At 41.7% G+C, this 16,844-nt stretch overlaps 1 protein-coding gene across 2 annotated transcripts in view; it reads left to right on the top strand.

Annotated features, from left to right (window-relative positions):
• PARG (poly(ADP-ribose) glycohydrolase) overlaps positions 1-16,844 on the top strand; it is a 116,523-nt gene that overhangs the window by 88,762 nt on the left and 10,917 nt on the right. For both annotated transcript variants that reach the window (XM_040242842.1, XM_040242841.1), the window contains exons 14-16: positions 2,049-2,127; positions 3,548-3,656; positions 14,349-14,454. In XM_040242842.1, the coding sequence (XP_040098776.1) occupies positions 2,049-2,127; positions 3,548-3,656; positions 14,349-14,454 (294 nt within the window). The remainder of the gene's footprint in view (positions 1-2,048; positions 2,128-3,547; positions 3,657-14,348; positions 14,455-16,844) is intronic.

Raw genomic sequence — 16,844 nt, forward strand, 5'->3', positions numbered from 1 at the left:
TCAGTCGCTCAGTCGTGTCCGACTCTTTGCGACCCCATGAATCACAGCACGCCAGGCCTCCCTGTCCATCACCAACTCCCAGAGTTCACTCAAACTCACGTCCATCGAGTCAGTGATGCCATCCAGCCATCTCATCCTCTGTCGTCCCCTTCTCCTCCTGCTCCCAATCCCTCCCAGCATCAGAGTCTTTTCCAGTGAGTCAATTCTTCGCATGAGGTGGCCAAAGTACTGGAGTTTCAGCTTCAGCATCAGTCCTTCCAAAGAACACCCAGGGCTGATCTCCTTCAGAATGGACTGGTTGGATCTCCTTGCAGTCCAAGGGACTCCCGAGAGTCTTCTCCAACACCACAGTTCAAAAGCATCAATTCTTCAGCGCTCAGCTTTCTTCACAGTCCAACTCTCACATCCATACATAACTACTGGAAAAACCATAGCCTTGACTAGATGGACCTTTGTTGTCAAAGTAATGTCTCTGCTTTTGAATATGCTATCTAGGTTGGTCATAACTTTCCTTCCAAGGAGTAAGCGTCTTTTAATTTTATGGCTGCAATCACCATCTGCAGTGATTTTGGAGCCCAGAAAATAAAGTCTGACACTGTTTCCACTGTTTCCCCATCTATTTCCCATGAAGTGATGGGACCATCACTTCGTAGAATATCTCTTTTGAGGGGTTGCCCAGTGTTTTTTCATAACTAGATTCGGTTTATTCATTTTGGTAGGAACCCCATGGAAGTATGGGCTTCCCTGATAGCTCAGTTGGAAAAGAATCCACCTGCAGTGGAGGAGACCCCGGTTTGATTTCTGAGTCGGGAAGATCCGCTCAAGAAGGGATAGGCTACCCGCTCCAGTATTCTTGGGCTTCCCTTGAGGCTCAGCTGGTAAAGAATCTGCCTGCAATGCAGGAGACCTGGGTTCAATCCCTGGGTTGGGAAGATCCCCTGGAGGAGGGCATTAGAACCCACTCCAGTATTCTGGTCTGGAGAATTCCATGGACTGTATAGTCCATGGGGTCGCAAAGAGTTAGATACACCTGAGTGACTTTCACTTTGCCACTGAAGTATATCTTTTGAAGAGAAAAGTAGGACCATAAAATCCACATACAACTTCCGTGTGTAGGGAACTTACAAGGTAGCCCTTCGAGTACCTGTTTCCTCCACTTGTGGGGGCCACACCTGTGGATTCAGTCAGCTGCAGATTGTGTGGCACTGTAACGTTTACCACTGGAAAAACTGCAGTGTGAGGCACCCATGCCGTTCAAACGCACGTTGTTCAAGAGTCAGCTGTACTAAAAATAGCGTTAATCTTAGTTCTCAATGTTGTCCTGTTTCTCTTTTTCATACGTGAAAAGTATTGTCTTGCTCAAGGTTTTCAGCTTTTAATTTTACTGTTTGTTGATTCTTATCAAGCAGTTATTGAGTTGGCCATAGACGTTGGAATGAGCTTATTCAGTTAAACAGAAATTATTGCCGCTGTGGACACCGCCCTTGCTCTTACGATGTTCAGGTCCCATGAATTGGACGCCTGCGTTAAAGGCCAAGCTTGGTACCTGTTCTTACCAGATGTTAATTATGCGCTTCTCCCTCCCTGTCTTCTCATGCATAATATCCTGGATGTACAAAGCCCTTTGAAGTATGTTGCCTATTGTTAGGCAAATCCTGAATTTAATCTTATTGATACTTTTCCTAGGGGATACTTTTATATAAAATTTATTTTCTCAACAATGCAAATTAAATATTACCATCAGATTACTGACACTGAAGAGAGTGGACTTTTATAAAACACAGTCTTTATGTACTCATGAAAGAAAAAATGAATATGTCAGACTTTTATTTTCTTTGTTGACTGGACCATTCATTCACTGTACATTAAATATTGTGGTTGCTTCTGGAGGCATCACTTTTTTCTTCATGGGAAATAATAAGTCATTAAGATTAGTGGGGTTTTTTATCTGCTTGTTTGTGTGTTTCTTAACAGAGACCCTTTAGAAGGTACAGTTTCTAAGAAATAATTTTTTCTGAAAAATAATAGTGGCAGATTATTTGTTTCAGGTTCTGAACAGTACAGTGAATACACAGGCTATGCTGAAACATACCGCTGGGCCCGGAGCCATGAAGATAGGAGTGAAAGGTGAGTTCATTTCTACTTGAGTATCACATGGCCAAAAGCTAAGGAATGTGGGCTTGACCCTGGTACGTTCTGTCTTCCGTCTACTCTCACTTCAGAAATATAATTTTCTTCTGAAATTCGATAGTACAGGTTCACTAGTAGTTAAAACAGATTCACCATCTCTATGTACTCAAGAACAGAGAAAGAAAAGCCAGATATCTAAACCGAGACCAGGAAAGGCACAACTCTCTACAGGTGTCTCTGCTGCCAATTGTAAGCATCCAGTGAAGGTTAACTTTCAACAACAAACTTATTTCGAGTGGATTCTAATTACAACTTAAAGCCTTTAAACAGCCTTTTTAGTTGTCTTTAACTTCTGTGAGATTAGGTGAGTGGGGGAAACCTATGTTGGGACAATTTGCCTAATACCACAAAACAGTTGCTGGCAGAACCTATGGTGAGCTTTGCTGCTGCTGTCTCTGGTTTCTTACTGAAATACATTCTTATAGTTTGACATTTTTGCTTCCCCAGAGGCAAATTTTTATTGAAAACGTGTGTGTGGCAAATGTGTGTGTGTTTCAGTGGGCAGAGCCACTGTGGCAGAAAGAATCAGCCGCCGCCCTTGTAGCCATACAGCCTTATTCTTTGTAGTATCTCAAGTCCAGTTGCTAGTCTGTCTTTGTTTTGGATAAAGCATATGGCTGCAACAGTTACTAAGTGGACTTGTAAGTCCTTATAATTCTTTACAGACTAGCATGGAGGCTTCTGTTGCTGTTCTTCAGTGTGAGGCACTGATGGGAATATCATTATAGGCATGTTTATAAAGAGATGAACGTTTAGAATCTCATGTTTCCAAAATCACCGTCTCATCCAACTTTTCCTGTCTCCACAGGCAAATTGCTATTGTTTGCTTTGATTTCTTTGCCTTTTTAAAAATAATTTTGTGCACTCAGCAGTTGAAGGCAGCAGGTAGAATTTTATTTTGAATTGTTACACTTTTTTTTTACCTTAGCACTTGACTCCTTGGGACTAGTTTTTGGACAATATACGGCGATGTTATAAACTCAGTGACTTAGAGCAGCTCTTCCAGAACAGAGGAAAGAGCTCTTGTCCAGATACTAAGGCCAGGTCTTTGGTGTTGGGAGGAAAACAAAGAGCTAAATCCCTTTGGTTTGCCCACCAAATCTTTTAACCTCAAAGACTCACTGTTAATGATGTATCTGTTTACAGTATGTTCTGTCTGTTCATTTTACTGCTTGATGCTTGGTACTCCACAATATGTGTGCCTTGGACTTCCTGATTTGCTGAGATATAAAGCCATTGTTTGGTTGGTTTGTAACGTGTTAACCCCGCCAAAGTCTCCGACCCTGCCCTGGCTGGGGGTTGTTGTCTGCTGAGTGCCTTTCTCCACTCCTCCTCACCCCCGTCTGTCCTGCCCCAGGGACGACTGGCAGCGGCGCAGCACTGAGATCGTTGCCATCGACGCCCTGCACTTCCGACGCTACCTCGACCAGTTTGTGCCCGAGAAGATCAGACGGGAGCTTAACAAGGCCAGTAACCTTATTTCTTCATTCATCTGGCAGCTGTATCTATCTGCTGCCATTTTATTAATGCTGAAATTAATGCTCTCTGGTAATTCCTGCAGTGTCAGGACGTCTGCCCACAGCGCTCCTGAGTTAATGGGTCTGTCAGCTTGTACAGGATGTGCTTTCCATTTTGTAATTGTTTGATGACTGATGCCAGATAGACTGTTGCTTGATATTAAGCCCCACACATGCATTTATCTCATCAAGTACATTTAGCTGCTTTGGAACATTATCATTTTAAAACAATATAGAAATGAATGAACCTTGAAAGTTTTTTTCAGATCTGCCCAATGACACTTTCTCTGCAAGGTATGCTATCAGGATTAAAACAGATAAACCATGAAAGTGAAGTCACTGTTGTTCTCATATTGGTATGAGTCATGTAAATTATTTATTTGGCAATTTGACATATTTACGATGAAATATATGGCTTTCTGTGCTTAGTTTTATCTCCTGTAATCATTTTCTTTTTTAATTGTGTTACAGAAATATAAAAATGAGGTGGACCTATTGTTAGTTCAAGTTTTTACTAATTAACCATAATAAATAAACCAACTTACAATAGCATTCTAATTCTATTCCCTAGGTAGATAGGGCCTTACCAAAATTGTTGCTTTTTTCTTTAGTTCCTCAAATTACTCTCACAGCCAAGACTGACCCAATTCTGAAAACCATTTTTTAGCTTCCATGAGTAGGATTCGGTCATGAAACTCACTGCTTAGATAAGACGTGTGTTTTGCATGACTCCCGTGTGCCAGTCCCTACACAGGCTTTTGGCAATGAGAGCCGACCGGGTGTACCGCTGCAAGGGAGCTGGGGGTGCTGCTGGACTGGCACGTGTGGCCCTCAGTATATCATCTTCACATCTTTTCCCTGGGTCTAACCACAGGAATGGCCTCTGGGTGGTGCTCTGCTAATCTCAGCTCAAGTACCTTGCCTTTCATGTTGTTGGTAGGAAAATAGCCAAATAATCCAGAAAGGCTTTTACTATGCTTAAAACTTAGGGGATATTTCCAATATAATTACATTTGTTATCTTATATCCTAATGTACTTGAGAATCTAATTTGCTGTTGAACATATTTTAAAAATATACAATTAGGTTATTTTAACATTTGAAGTTCTCAAAGGGATCCCATAAAAAGTTTGAAGAGTAAATGCATTCATTATTTTCCAAAATTGAACTTTCATACAGATTCCATTTTTCTTTAATTCCTCAGAAAAGCTGTCCAAAAAGACTGTTCTTTGATATGTCAACAGTTATAATTTCTCTTTTATATGACTCATGATACTAAGGAATATCTTTTAGGTACCTTTTAAATGTGAGCCTGCCTTCACTGTCTAAACTCTTGCCTTAAAGCAGTTGTCTCCAGGCACATGGTGTTTTTATTACACAGAATATCAAGTAGAATAAGATTTATATTTAGCTTCTCATCAAAAGTGTTTGTGAATGGGTCACATGGTCATTGATAGTAGAAGGCATTTATAGTCAGTGGGTGTGGGGGGTCCTAGGATACCAGGGAGGCCCTGATGCAATCTAGTATCCTTATAAGAAGAGATTAGGTTCAGTTCAGTTCAGTTCAGTTCAGATCAGTCACTCAGTCGTGTCTGACTCTTTGCGACCCCATGAATCGCAGCACGCCAGGCCTCCCTGTCCATCACCATCTCCTGGAGTTCACTCAGACTCACGTCCATCGAGTCCATGATGCCATCCAGCCATCTCATCCTCTATCGTCTCCTTCTCCTCCTGCCCCCAATCCCTCCCAGCATCAAGGTCTTTTCCAATGAGTCAACTCTTCACATGAGGTGGCCAAAGTACTGGAGTTTCAGCTTTAGTATCATTCCTTCCAAAGAACACGCAGGGCTGATCTCCTTCAGAGTGGACTGGTTGGATCTCCTTGCAGTCCAAGGGACTCTCAAGAGTCTTCTCCAACACCACAGTTCAAAAGCATCAATTCTTCGGCTCTCAGCCTTCTTCACAGTCCAACTCTCACATCCATACATGACTACAGGAAAAACCATAGCCTTGACTAGACGGACCTTTGTTGTCAAAGTAATGTCTCTGCTTTTGAATATGCTATCTAGGTTGGTCATAACTTTTCTTCCAAGGAGTAAGCATCTTTTAATTTCATGGCTGCAATCACCATCTGCAGTGATTTTGGAGCCCCCAAAAATAAAGTCTGACACTGTTTCCACTATTTCCCATCTATTTCCCATGAAGTGATGGGACCAGATGCTATGATCTTAGTTTTCTGAATGTGGAGCTTTAAGCCAACTTTTTCACTCTCCTCTTTTACTTTAATCAAGAGGCTTTTTAGCTCCTCTTCACTTTCTGCCATAAGGGTGGTGTCATCTGCATATCTGAGGTTATTGTATGACCTAAGAAGAGATTAGGTCATAAAAAAACAAAAAAATGAGGAGTGCATGCGCACAGAATAAATACCATGTGTGGGTCTACATGAAGGTGACCGTCTGCACGCCAAGGAGAGGGGTCTCAGAAGAAGCCCAACATGCTGACACCCTGATCTTGCACTTCTAGTCTCCTAAACTGAGAAGAGTAATGTCTGTTGTTTTACTCACATAGTCTATGTGGTACTTTGTTATGGCAAGAAATACATGGAAAGTTTAGAGAGACATGTATGAAAAGGAAATGTATTTAACCATTATTGTATGTTAACACACATTCCAAGGTTCTCTTTTTTTGTGGATAATATTTATATTCCCACAAATACTTTTCCTTCAGGAGCTGGATCGTTCACTTTTACAGATATAACCCTGGACATAAATAAATATTCCCATTTTTAATTCCCCATGGCTAACTGATGACACCACAACTTGGAGAGCATAGTAAATTAAATGTTTTACATCTCACGGTGTTTTGTAAACTTAGGTTTAAAGCAGAACTCTATATTAAATCACTTCAGAGATAACTTGTACAGTGCTTTTTTTGTTTTTGTATTTGGTTTTTTTTTTTTTTGTATGCCAGAAAGAAGCTAGACAGGAACAGAAAAACTCCATTTTTCCAAATGAAGCAATAGGCCAGCTTTCACCATCAGAAGTCAGTGTGGATCTCGGAACTCCAGGGCTTGCTACTGCTAGGCATTCCTCAGGCTTCCCAGGTGGTGCAGTGGTGGAGAGTCTGCCTGCCAGTGCAGGAGGCGTGGCCTGAGTTCCGGGGTCGGGAAGATTCCCCTGGAGGGGACCTGGCAGCCTGCTCCTGCATTCTTGCCTGGAAGGTTCCATGGACAGAGGAGCCTAGTCGACTATGGGCCACGGGGTTGCAAAGAATCAGACAGAACTGAGCGACTGAGGACAGGCACACACAACAGATAACGACGGAAAGGCAGGCCCACAGAGCGCTTTATCATCTCTGGAAACAACTGACTATCCAGGCTCCTCCCGGCCTACTGGACCCACAGCATGACTATCGAGAAGAGTTGGTTTTTAAAGGGACGAGTCAGACTCCTTTCCTCTGACTGGTACTGTGAAGCTGTGTTTTAAACCTGTGAAAGGTCAGCTAGGTAACATTCTCTAGGAGAACTGTCTTTGGAAAGATTTGTGACTCCAGGATGTGAAAGTAGCAAATAGCTCAGCAAAGGAAGAAAGAAACCATCTGGGAAAGTTGTGTTTAGCCATGTTAGACTCGGTCCAATAAGATTAAGTAACGAATATGTTCCATGGAGTCATCTGCATCAGAAGCTTAACAAAGTGAGGGGACCATCTGGGCAGGAAATCACCACTTCCCTTTTAAAACTAATGTATTGATTTTGCTGTTTTTGTTATTATCACCAAATTCAGGAGTGGATTGTTACAGTGCTTGATTAACAAAACCAATCCGTCCTCGCTGTTGATAGTTCAAAGTTCAACATCTGATAATTTATAATTTTTTCTTGACGTCTGTGTTCCTTTACTTTTCAGGAATATTGGTTCAAAGTGTATCATTTTTAGTGAGTTTTCCCTGAATAACCATAGAAATATATAATCTGATTTCATACATGGGAAATCTAAGGTCTAAATGATGTTTTCATTTTATATTGCATCTTGAAAAGGCAACATCCATTTACTAAGGTTACAGTTATTTTAAAGACAAAAAATCATCTATAATTTTACCTTTCAAATAATCGTTTTCATCTTTGTAGGACTTGCCACACAAATATTAAGTTCCATATAAATGTGTTCAAAAGTGACATAAATGTTGTATTTATTTAATTTATCCATAATTATATTTTTCATACTTTCTAATGATCTTCAATCTTCATAATAATATGTCTAATGGCCATAAAATTAGTTGGATCGACACATGAGGACTCAGCTGACATGCTAAGACTCAGCTGTTAGTTTCTAACTAAACTAATGGTCCCAGGGCCCTCCTTGTTACCTGCAGTGTGGTGAACATCTCTGTGGAGCTTCCCGGGTGGCCCAGATGGTGAAGAATCTGCCTGCAGTGCAGGAGACCTGCATTCAGCCCCCAGGTTGGGCGGATCCCTGGAGAAGAGAATGGCTCCCCACTCCAGTACTGTTGCCTGGAGAATCCCATGGACAGAGGAGCCTGGCCAGCTACAGTCCATGGGGTCGCAAAGAATCAGACATGACTGAGCAACTAACACTTTCACTTTAAACATCTTTGTACAGTTGTTATTTAATCAAATAAAAGAAATTTACAAAGAAGAAATTTATAAAATTGTTACTGAATCGAAGGATAATTTTAAGACTTAATATTACTTTATTCTCTTCTAAAAGGTTCTTCAGTTCAGTTCAGTCGCTCAGTCTGAAAAGAAAAAATCAGGAGTGCATGCACACAGAATAAATACCATGTATGGGTCTATATGAAGGTGACCGTCTGCATGCCAAAGAGAGGGGTCTCAAAAGAAACCAAACATGTTGACACCCTGATCTTGAACTTCTAGTGTCTGGCTCTTCAACCTCTTGGACTGCAGCACGCCAGGTCTCCCTGTCCTTCACCAATTCCCAGAGTTTAGTCAAACTCATGTCCATTGAGTTGGTGATGCCATCCAACCATCTCATCCTCTGTCATCCCCTTCTCCCGCTTTCAATCTTTCCCAGCATCAGGGTCTTTCCAAAGAGTCAGATCTTCACATCAGGGGGCCAAAGTATTGGAGTTTCAGCTTCAGCATCAGTCCTTCCAGTGAATACTCAGGACTGATTTCCTTTAGAATGGACTGGTTGGATCTTCTTGCAGTCCAAGGGACTCTCAAGAGTCTTCTCCAACACCACAGTTCAGAAGCATCAATTTTTCGGCACTCAGCTTTCTTTATAGTCCAATTATCACATCCATATATGATCACTGGAAAAACCATAGCCTTGACTAGACAGACCTTTGTTGGCAAAGTAATGTCCCTACTTTTTAATATGCTGTCTAGGTTAGTCATAGCTTTTCTTCCAAGGAGCAAACATCTTTTAATTTCATGCCTACAATCACCATCTGCAGTGATTTTGAAGCCCCCCAAAATAAAGCCTGTCATTGTTTCCCCATCTGTTTGCCATGAAGTGATGGGACCAGATGCCACGATCTTAGTTTTCTGATTATTGAGTTTTAAGCCAACTTTTTCACTGTCCTCTTTCACTTTCATCAAGAGGCTCTTTAGTTCTTCTTCACTTTTTGCCGTAAGGGTGGTGTCATCTGCGTATCTGAGGTTATTGATATTTCTCTTGGCAGTCTTGATTCCAGCTTGTGCTTCATCCAGCCCAGCATTTTTCATGATGTACTCTGCGTATAAGTTAAATAAGCAGGGTGACAATATACAGCCTTGACGTACTCCTTTCCTGATTTGGAACTAGTCTGTTGTTCCGTGTCCAGTTCTAACTGTTGCTTCTTCATACAGATTTCTCAGGAGGCAAGTAAGGTGGTCTGGTATTCCCATCTCCTTAAGAATTTTTCACAGTTTATTGTGATCCACACAGTCAAAGTGTTTGGCATAGTCAATAAAGCAGAAGTAGATGTTTTTCTGGAACTTGTGCTTTTTTGATGATCCAGCGGAAGTTGGTAATTTGATCTCTGGTTCATCTGCCTTTTCTAAATCCAGCTTGAACATGTGGAAGTTCACAGTGCACGTGGTGTTGAAGCCTGGCTTGGACAATTTTGAGCATTACTTTGCTAGCGTGTGAGATGAGTGCAATTGTGCGGTAGTTTGAGCATTCTTTGTCATTGCCTTTCTTTGAGATTGGAATGAAAACTAACCTTTTCCAGTCCTGTGGCCACTGCTGAGTTTTCCAAATTTGCTGGCATATTGAGTGCAGCACTTTCACAGCATCATCTTTCAGGATTTGAAACAGCTCAACTGGAATTCCATGACCTCCATTAGCTTTGTAGTGATGCTTCATAAGGCCCATGTGACTTCAAACTTCAGGATGTCTGTCTCTAGGTGAGTGATCACACCATCCTGATTATCTGGGTCGTGAAGATCTTTTTTGTGTAGTTCTTCTGTGTATTGTTGCCACCTCTTCTTAATATCTTCTGCCTCTCTTAGGTTCATACCATTTCTGTCCTTTAAAAGATTCTAAAGGCACTTAAAAAAAACCCATGCTGCAGTCCATGTGGTTGCAAAGAGTTGGACACCACTGAGCAGCTGAACACCACCTGGGCCTTAGCTGTGGCTTGTGGACTCTTAGTTGGGGAATGTGGGGTCAAGTTCCCTGACCAGGGGTCACACCCAGGCCTTCTGCGTTGGGAGCATGGAGTCTTAGTCACTGGGCCACCAGGGACATCCCTTTAGGCACTTTTTATATTTGTTTTTAGGAAATCACAGTATTCTAAAACATAAAATCATTATCAGTATGAACTATGTATTAGTTTGTTAGACAAATATGTTATATTGACTTAATGTAAACAACTCCTTAGGACAATAATTAAATCGTTAATCTAGAAAACAGTATGATGTATTTACGTTATAATGAAAGACGTGATTGAATTGCATTCTCTCAGGCCGCCTAGAGCTGGCTTTGCAGCCTGAGTCCTGCTTTGGTCCGTGTGTGCTCGTGCCTGTGTGTCGCAGGGATGTTTGCACAGAATATTCACCTGAATACCGTCTGCTTCCTGGGCCCAGTTCTGGGCCTGTAGGTTTTGAAAATTGTTCTTTGTTTCCTTTTTCAGTTTCTTGGCTTCCTTTCCCCATGTCTTTTTACCACTTCCCAGCTGGGCGCTAGTTTTTAATTCTAGATACCAGTATTTTCCTCCTGCCACTTGCTTCTCAAGGCTCCCCTCGGCACCCTTCGGGACTCCAAAATTCCCTCTTCTTACGTCCCATCAAAACTCATTCACTCAGTCGTGTCCTGCTCTTTGCAACCCCATGGACTACATAGTCCATGGAACTCTCCAGGCCAAAATATTGGAGTGGGTAGCATTTCCCTTCTCCAGGGAATCTTCCCAAACCAGAGACTGAACCCAGGTGTCCCGCATTGCGGGCGAATTCTTTATGAACTGAACCACAAGGGAAGCCCAGGAATACTGGAGTGGGTAGCCTGTCCCTTCTCCAGCAGATCTTCCGGACCCAGGAATTGAATCGGGGTCTCCTGCATTTCAGGCAGATTCTTTACCAACTGAGCTATCAAGGAAGCCCCATTCTGAGCCAGGAGTATTTATTGGTATCTTCTGCTTACTGAGGTTTGAATGCTTCTTCTTTTCCCCACTTTTAAGTAGTTTATTAGTAAAAAAATAAATAGCTCTGTCATGGTGAATGTTAGGTCAGGCTGTGATGAGAGTTTAATAAGCAAGGTTTCCTTTTACTGCTCTGATTAATCTTCTCAAGTGCTCTGGCTCATGTGGGGAAAAATTTGCTGCCTGTGTGGAGCTCTTGAGAACTCCTAGCACATTCCCCTAGGAAGAAAGAACTTGACAATTCTTTGGCCGTCTCTATCACCATCTGATCTTTGTTTCTTACCAAAGAAGGTCAGTTATTATCCTTATTAGTGCCCCTGTCCTGGTCTCTGACATGTGAGGGATCTCTCTCCTTACTGGGGAATGGAGCGAAGCAAGGGTTGTCCCTCTAAAGGGGACTCAGAGGAGCTTGCTGCTTCTCTTTGATTTCTGACCTTGGAAGTGGTCGGTTTAAACACAATAAAAGAATTTTGTAACAACAGCTAAGATGTGGAAGCAACCCAGGTGCCATGCACATCATCAGACAAATGGATAATGTAGACAATGAAACGTTATTCAGCCATTAAAAAGAATGGAATTCTACCTTGTACAGCAATGTGGATGGGCCCAGAGAGTATGCTTGGTGAAATAAGAGACAAATACTATATGATATCCCTTATATGGGGGCTTCCCTGGTGGCACAGATGGTAAAGAGTCCACCTGCAGTGCAGGAGACCTGGGTGTGATCCCTGGGTTGGAAAGACCCCTGGAGGAGGGCATGGCAACCCACTCCAGTATTCTTGCCTGGAGAATCGCCATGGAGAGAGGAGCCTGGCTGGCTACAGTTCATGGGGTCACAAAGAGTCAGACATGACTGAGCGACTAAGCACAGCACAGCACCCTTTATATGTGGAATCTAAAAAATAATACAAGTGACTTGTATACAAAACAGAAACAGACTCACAGATATAAAACTAGTGGTTACGGAGGGGAGTGGGAAGGGGTGGGGGCACATTAGGGTTATGGGATTAAGAGACACAAACTATACAAAATAGATAAGGAGGGGAGTGGGAAGGGATGGGGGTGCGTCAGAGTCATGGGATGAAGAGACAAACTATACAAAATAGATGCACAGCAAGGATATGTAGGACAATACCGGGAATTATAGCCCTAATCTTGTAATAACTTTTAATGAGTGTGATCTGCAGCAATACCGAATCACTTTGCTGCACACCTGAAACTAATAGAATAAATCAATTAGACCTCTAGAAAAAGGAACTTTGTATTTAATCGTTATTCTTTTACCTATTTTACAAGTATTTCACATCATTTAATTTCTATCTGATTACCTTTGTAAAGTTTTATTTTGTTTGATCAAAACAGCAAATGCAGGATAACTTCAGTTTTATAGTTTGTTTCTGTTGTGGCCATTTTTCCAGGTTTTTTTTTTAGTAAAACTGGTTAGATTTTGCTTCGGATAATCTAAATATTTCAAATTCTCTGTCGTTTGGCTTTAGTTTTACTAAGCTATTTTGCTTATTTTAAAGAAAATTTAGCCCAGATATGTAGAGATAGCAGTACTGGAAAAGACTAAAGTCGTTCTGATGGCATAAAGCAGAAAACATTAACTAGGAGGCTAAGAAATTTTCCTCTTCATCTAGGCATGTTTGGAGAATTTGACAGGAAAGCAAGTGGCAAAGTTATGTCTATTCTGACAGAAAGTCTATTCCCTTTGTTGGCATAAAGGCAGAGAATCTGTATCTTTCAAGAAGAACCTGCTCAAAAAAAATTGAGCTCTTTGATAGTTTCGACCTGAAAGAGATTTTCAAAAGCTCTATGCATCTGATTATACAGGTAATTTGTGAGTTCTAGTGTAAGCTCTGTACCACAGCATTGAATAATGGTCTGGTACCGACTTATAATTAATATCTGCCAGGATTTACAGCCTATGAGGAGGTGGAAGAAATAGCCTTGTTAATCCATCCAGACAGTGTGTAAAATAAATTTTTATGCCTTTGTAGCAACTTCAGAGAGCAATTTACAGTATTACGTGTGAGTTTCGTAGAAGCATCTTTCTTTATCCTTGGTTTTTCTCTGGGAACATCTGTCACACATTGTTCTTTTTATTTTATTTATTATTATACATAAGATATATTTTAGGCTTTGCTTGGTACTTGAGAAAGCCCAGGGGATATTTGCTTTGCTATTATATTAAACTTCTTAACATAGTCTGATAGTTTCAGAAAACTAAGAACCCTTAGGAGGCAGAAAGGCCATCTAGCCTGACAGCAAAGAAATGGAAATCAGAAACTCTAGGGCCTTAAACTGCGGTCTTCTCAAATATAAAATGAGCTGTTCATTTAATTAATATGCAGCCAGCATCCTCAGGATATACTGTACTTTTTGCAGGTAACTGGCAAATTTTAAAATAAAGTAATCTAGCTTAAAGTACAGCTGTGAAACTAGAGTCTTGGAGCTGGAAGGGATTTTAAAGGTTATCTTATAGCCAGGCATAGGAGTCCCTTTTATATATAGGGACTCATTTTATATATAGTCGCTTAAGTGTTTCAGTGGCAAGAAGCACATTTAAAAGCTAACCACAGTAATAATCTAGTGCCAGTAATTCAGAGAGAGGGCTGAGGAAGCCTAATAGTAATAACTCTTTACTGTAATGAAAAATAGTAATCAAAAGTTTTCAAATAAAACTCTGTCTTAAATGCCTTTCTGTCCATTGGTCCCTCATAGTTCGTAACTGGAATCCCATTAATTCTTGAAATATCTCTGATATTTTCATTTATATTTGTTTGAATTGGGGAAGGGGGACAACCGAGACCCGTATTGGCTTAAGCAAATCAGTAATTAGAACTGGTCATTTCTTACTCTCTTCCTTGTGTAATCCCAGGATTTTTTTCTTTTTTCCCTCTCCTTTGGCCCCTAGGAAAAAAAGGAGAAAGAGAGAGAGATAACCTAAGCTTGATAATGGATCCTGATCCTAGTACATCAGTCAGGAATACCGCTAGTGTCTAGTCACTCACATTGCTTTGATGTTTCTTTCATCGTTAAGGCTTACTGTGGATTTCTCCGTCCTGGAGTTTCTTCAGAGAACCTGTCTGCAGTGGCTACAGGAAACTGGGGCTGCGGTGCCTTTGGGGGTGATGCCAGACTAAAAGGTGAGTGAGTCCGTTGTTATAAGAAGGATAATAGTTTTTTGACTAAGGAATAGCGTTAGTCCTTCTAACCAGATTTCTATTGGTCTGTCATAATAAGGGACCACAAAAATCTAAAAGAAAAGAAAAAGAATATTTGATACAATCGTTTTTTTATTGTGTATGCAGGAATCTGTATTTTTATGTTTAAATCTGTATTTTTATTCCCTGCAGAGGTCACTTATCTCTCTGATCTATCAGACACAGCATTTAGTTGAATAAAGAGGCCAAAATGACTATGAAGTTTCAACCCAAACCACCCATGCAAGTCTATTCCTTTACAGTAGTGAGTTTTATGGACAGAGCTGTTTCACTGAGTGACTCGTTCGTTCACCAGACTTAGGGCAGGTCTGCCGCTCTCTAGGCACTGTGGTAAGTTCTGAGAACGCAACAGTGAATAAGGTGTGGCCCCTGCCTTGGAATTCACAGTCTCGCATCTGAGAGAGAGGCCTGGACAAACGCAGCACAGAGAAGTGCGTGCTTCAGTAGAGATGCATGATGGGTGGGCGTACAGCATGGGAGAGCCACCTGAGGAGGATAAACATTTCTCGCACTTGAGGTTTCTGCCTATCCACAGAGCTACTGGTTATTTATCGTATTATGACTTTTTTTTTTCCTCTCAAGAGTATCAGTTATAAAAAATAGTATTATACTGTTACTTAGGAAGGCCATTCTTCTGTGTCAACCCAACTGGTCTGACACAGCTGAGGGCGCTGCAGTACAGCCCTGACGCACCCTGGAGTCAGTGCAGACCCCACAGGGCACGGGCATGCATCCTCCGCTGGACCACCCCTACTTCAGGCCCCAGCTGCAAGTCTGAGGCTCGGCTGTCCTGCGCAGGGCCACCTGCACCTCTGATCAGCCAGCTGCCAGTTGGGAGGCTCCCTCAAGCCTCTGAGGAACTCACAGAGCCCAGGAAGGCGCTGTGACAATTGTGTTACAAAGCCTATACATAGGGCGAGATGGGGAGGGGATACAGAGCCTCTGTGCCCCGCCGCTGTGGTGTCAAAGCATATCACTTTCCTGGCACAGGAATGTGTTTGTTAGGAAGCTCCACCGACCCTTGGTGTCCAGAGTTTCTATGGGGGCTTCATTACACGGGCGCCATCGGTCATCACTGGCCATGTTCCAGTTCCCCCTCTCCCTAGAGTTCAGAGACTCAAAGTGCAATCCTCAAGCAGTTAGAGGCCCAGTGGCAGTCACTCTCACCAGCATAACAAACACCCTATCACTCGGTTCAGTTCCGTTCAGTTGTTAGGCATGTCCAGCTCTTTGTGACCCCATGGACTGCAGCATGCCAAGCCTCCCTGTCCATCACCAACTCCCAGAGTCCACCCAAGCCCATGTCCATTGAGTCGTGATAACATGCTACCATCACATCCTCTGTCTTCGTCCCCTTCTCCTCCTGCCTTCAATCTTTCCCAGTATCGTGTCCTTTCAGATGAGTCAGTTCTTCGCATCAGGTGGACAGAGTATTAGAGTTTCAGCTTCAACATCATTCCTTCCAACAAACACCCAGGACTGATCTCCTTTAGAATGGACTGGTTGGATCTCCTTGCAGTCCAAGGGACTCTCAAGAGTCTTCTCCAACACCATAGCTCAAAAGCATCAATTTTTTGGCACTCGGCTTTCTTTATAGTCCAACTCTAACATCCATACATGACCACTGGAAAAACCATAGCTTTGACTCAGGAAATGGCAAAGGTTTTGAAGCTCCAGGAACCCAGGACAAAAATCTGACAGGTATTTTGTTTATACTACAGTTGTCAAAATAACAAGAAAACGAAGCAAATATAAAACAGCCAACTGGCCTTGATAGCTAAACTAGATACAGATGAAATCCTTCTCCGATGCTCATTGGGAATTCCTCTGTAACAGTTTGTACCATTATCTGACATTAGCGGAATCACACTATGTACGCTCTGCTCTGACCTCCTCTTTCAGAAAACCCTGTAGTCTCATGATGGCGTGCAACACCAGAAACTGCCCACAGTTTTTAATATTCTGTTGTGTGTACCTATATGCCATTGTTTATTCCACCAGTTCTCCATTCATACAGTTTTTTTTATTTTATATAAGCAGAGCAAGTTTCTGCTTATATATGTTATACATAATTATTTTCTTAGAGTTAATGCCTAGAAGTGAAATTAATGACTCAAAGGACAGGGATACAACATATTTTAATATTTACCACAAACTGTTCTTCTGAAAAAGGCAGGATCAATTTACAGGGTCTTCTGTGCAAAGGCGATCTCACCACAGTAGGGTTTTGTCAATCTTCTTAATTTCTCTGAGGTTCAATAGTTTTCATATGTTTTATTGGTCATTTTTGTTTTGTGAATTGTTTGTTCATG

The sequence above is a fragment of the Oryx dammah genome, unplaced genomic scaffold (assembly GCF_014754425.2).
Source record: "Oryx dammah isolate SB20612 unplaced genomic scaffold, SCBI_Odam_1.1 HiC_scaffold_6, whole genome shotgun sequence".
In the NCBI taxonomy this organism is placed as follows: Eukaryota; Metazoa; Chordata; class Mammalia; order Artiodactyla; family Bovidae; genus Oryx; species Oryx dammah.